The 4148-nt window shown below is 52.6% G+C and overlaps 1 protein-coding gene across 1 annotated transcript in view; it reads right to left on the minus strand.

The window, feature by feature from the left end:
- Positions 1 to 3938, minus strand: part of LOC107300161 (zinc finger CCCH domain-containing protein 3) — a gene marked incomplete at both ends in the record, with an annotated part of 10051 nt that extends 6113 nt beyond the window's left edge. Inside the window, 2 exons of the mRNA XM_015829502.1 lie at positions 2008 to 2077; positions 3702 to 3938. Coding sequence (XP_015684988.1) covers positions 2008 to 2077; positions 3702 to 3938 — 307 coding nt within the window. The remainder of the gene's footprint in view (positions 1 to 2007; positions 2078 to 3701) is intronic.
- Positions 3939 to 4148: the final 210 nt, after the last annotated feature.

The raw sequence follows: 4148 nt of genomic DNA on the forward strand, positions 1-4148 counted from the left end.
AGGAGGAGGAGGAGGAGGAGGAGGAGGAGGAGGAAGACTGTGGGGTCTTTGGTGTTCTCTGAGCTTGCTTGTTTTCTTGCAGACATTTCATTACTCAAACTAGGGAACATCCCCTGCCTGCTAGTGATCAGTGCGAGTGATATTATCTAGTTCGGTAACGAAACGTCCGCAAGAAAACAGCCAAACTGAGCGAACACCGAGGTGCCTTCCTTTCCACCCTGAGCTTCCAATATTCTCCTTTCTCGGGGCCTGTAAGTTGAGGAAGCCCAAACGTGGCAGGAAAGAGCCCCTTCGTCTGCGTGAGGAATTAACTCGCCAGCTGTTCCCTTTCAACCCCCCCTTTGATAAACGAGGCTGGCGCCACCTTTTTCTGGTAATTACCAGGTTAACAGGGAGCTACAGGATCAAGTGCAGAAGCTATAAATCTGCTATAAATCACCGGCAAACGCCGCCAAGGAAGCTCAGCTGAGCCAGCTGCAGGGGGGGGGCTCCAGACTGGATGTGGGGAGCAGAAGCACCCCTCTCTGCTTACATTTAAAGCCCCGAAAGAATCAATCAGAAAAGAGCTGGAAGGGACCTTGGAGGTCTTCTAGTCCAGCCCCCTTCTGCTCAGGCAGGAGACCCTACACCATTTCAGACAGATGGCAGTCCAGTCTCTTCTTGAAAGCTCCCAGTGATGGAGCACCCGTAACGTCTGAAGGCAACTTCTGTTCCACTGGTTAATTGTTCTCACTGTCAGGAAGTTTCTCCTTAGTTCTAGGTTGCTTCTCTCCTTGATGAGTTTCCATCCGTTGCTTCTTGTCTTATTTCTGGTGCTTTGGAGAATAGCTTGACTCCCTCTTCTTTGGGGCAGCCCCTGAGATATTGGAACACTGCTATCATGTCCCCCCTCGTCCTTCTCTTCATTAAACTAGACACACCCAATTCCAGCAACCATTCCTTGTATGTTTTAGCCTCCAGTCTCCTAATCATCAGTTGCCAAGTTTCAAGACCCCTGCCCTAGACCAGGCGAACCTATGGCAGGGGTGCCAGAGGCGGCACTGAGAGCCCTCTCTGTGGGCACGCGCGCCGTCACCCCAGTCCTAGGCCTTCAGCTAGGTTTTATAAAATCTTTTCGCTTTAGGCCTCCGCCGCCATGTGCAAAAAAAAAAAAAAGGTTCAATCAATCAGTCAATTTCAACTTCTCGCGGGAAAAAAAAGATCTTGCAAAGTTGGAATTGATTGATTGAACTTTTTAGTCCCACCCAGTCTGTTACCACCACAGCCACGCCCACCCAATGGGCCACACCCACCCAATGGGCCATGCCCACTCAATGGCCACACCCACCCGGCACCCGACGATGCATAAGTGGGTTTTGGGTTGCAGTTTGGGCACTCGGTCTCTAAAAGGTTCGCCATCATTGCCCTAGACCATTTCGGACAAATGGCTGTCCACTCTCTTCTTAAAAACCTCGGATGTTGGCTAACCCACCAACTTTGTTATCATGGTAGCCAGGATCAGTTTGCAGAAGGCAGAATTTGGAGGGTGTTCTTCAGGGGGTTGGAGCAGATGACCTCCAAGGTCCCTTCCAACTTTATTACTACTACTACTACTACTACTACTATTATTATAAACTGGGGGGGTAAGGGGTGGGTTTCGTGGTCAAGGAATCAAGGCATAAGGTGCAAATCAGCCGGTGGGAGGGAGTGCATCTGTGTGTGTGTGTGTGTGTGTGTGTGTGTTTGTGTTGGCCAGGGCCTCAGCTGTCTTTATACCTGTAAGCCCTACTAAATGTGGCAGACAGCCTCAACGCTGCCGAGCGGCACCCAGCCTAATGTGCTAAAGTACCGCTACTTTAAGTTGGGATGCAAGAGACACACTCTGCTCTCATTAGCCCCGTAACGGTGGGAACTGCTGCATCGAGGGATGTGCAAATGAAGCAGGTTAGAAAGCGTCGGAAACCTCCCCCCACCCCCTTGCTGTCTCCGCAGAGAGCCACTTAGCAGCGACCGAGACGACGGACCAACCTTGTCCTTTGAAATCTTGTGTGCGAAGGGACACGTCCCGTCCGTCTTCTTGCACGCGCCGCGCAGGAATCTGTCGAGCGGACCAAAGAGGAGAGGGTTAGGGTTAGGAGATCCAGAGAGTAAGGAGGGACCGGGGGTCTTCAACTTAGGAACGCAACGGGGACGAGGCAACTGTTAAAGAGGGGTGTGCCTGATTTCGTAACCTTTTTTCTTTAAAATCACGGTCGTTAAGCAAATCGCCGCAGTTGCAGAAGGAGAGAGTCTGCCGGGGTGGTGGAGTCAAGAGAGGAAGCAGCCTGGAATCGTGACATTGTCGTAACCAGTCCCAACCCTTCTCAAAATCTTTTTAACCAAGCGCCCATTGAGTGCCAAGCATGAATCGACTCAATTCCCGCGTGCAGGCGTGAGCAATAAATCAGCTGAACTGGAACCCCATGTGTGGTCCTCGTTCGTCACGCCCGACATTAAGAGAAACAGGCTGTCATCAAGCAAACCTGGTTGCCTTCCTTGATTTCACTCGTCGGAAGCTGGCTGGGGAGATCGCAAATGGCGATCCCGTGACTGCCGAGATGCGGCAACATGGTAAACACCCGCCTGTTGCCAAGCGCCTGAATGTTGATCGCAGGACCGTGGGGATACTGTGCAAGGACTGTGTTTCGGTCCTTACAAGCTGTCCTGAAACTTAACGACCACTTGTTTTGTGACGAGGGGACTCAAAGGAGGGACTCGGGACTGTTTCACGGAGGCCGAAATGGTCGAAATTTGGATGGCTTGGTAGCCAGTTCGTATTTTGTGACGGTCGCCGTGTCCCGGGATCGTGAGATCCCCTACTGACGAGCAAAACCAAGTGAGCAAGCCAGATTCGCTTAACACCCCCCCCCAGGTGACCAACCGCTGCCGGGTTTCGCTGAACAACGGTGGCAAGGCAGGCAGTAAAATACAAGGCAAAACTCACTTAACAACTTTCTCGTTTAACAACAGAAATGGTGGCTCAATTGTGGTCGTAGGTTGAGGACCACCTGTATTTTAAAAAACTAAAACGTATGAAGAGTCTAAAGCAGTGTTTTTTCAAGCTTGGCCACTTTCAGATGTGTGGGCTACAATTCCCAGAATTCAGCTGTCCATCTGTCGGGCGGTCTCCCTCCCTCTTCGGGGAGCCGCACGGTCAGCCAGAGGTCCGGCGTCCTGGCCGACCTCTTCCTCATCCGGTGGGTCCGTGCTTTTGGGGACAGCCTTGTGTTTGAATTCGCTCTCAGGTAAGGGGAAAAGACAGGTAGGCCTCGGCTTAACAGCCCTAACGGAGCCGGTCAAGCACAGTCCCGTGCGAGGAGTCGAACAGCGAGTTAGGACGCTTTTCGCAGCCGTCGGTAAATGAACCGGTCATTAGCTGGGGGTCGCTTTTGAGGATCTCATAAATTGCAGCCGGCTGATTGAGGGGTGCTGCTGTAAGAGGCTGCCCAGAGCAAGATGGGGGGGGGGGTCCCAACTAGGCCACTTTCAGACGTGTGGACTTCAACTCCCAGAATTCTCCAGCCAGCATTCGCTGGCTGGAGAATTCTGGGAGTTGAAGTCCACACGTCTGAAAGTAGCCAAGGTTGAAAAAGGTGTCAAAGGTGACATCCTAGCTGGGATGTAACCTGGAATTTTCGGCCCGCTACGCCGGAAAGGGAAGGGAGAAGACAAAGAGGAGAGACCTGGTGCAGACGGCCACTTTCTCGGGGTCGTGGATGTACGGGCAGCTCTCCCCCCGGTTGCATTTGCCAAAGCGGTTGTAGTACATGCAATATTCCTTCTTTCGGTCTTTCCGCTGCTTGGCCTGGCGGATGATGGCGAGGCTCCGTTGCACGGCGCGGCTGCAGGGAGAGAGAGAGAGAGAGACAGGAGAGGCCGGGGTTACAATGCAGGCGTTTTGCAGAAGAGCGTTAACAGAGCTGGGAGGGACCGTGGGGGGTCTTCTAGGCCAACCCCCTGCTTGGGCAGGAGACCCTAGACCAGGGGTCTGCAACCTTAAAGGACTCAAAGAGCCACTTGGAGCCGTTTCCCAGAGAAAACACTGGGAGCCACAAAACGTGCATGCGCACACACACAAGGGGTGGGGAGCTTGATTGAAGAGTTTAATTAAAAAGAAATAGAGGCTGCTG

This window comes from Protobothrops mucrosquamatus, unplaced genomic scaffold (genome assembly GCF_001527695.2).
Source record: "Protobothrops mucrosquamatus isolate PMUCROS unplaced genomic scaffold, P.Mucros_1.0 scaffold6282, whole genome shotgun sequence".
Taxonomy (NCBI): Eukaryota; Metazoa; Chordata; class Lepidosauria; order Squamata; family Viperidae; genus Protobothrops; species Protobothrops mucrosquamatus.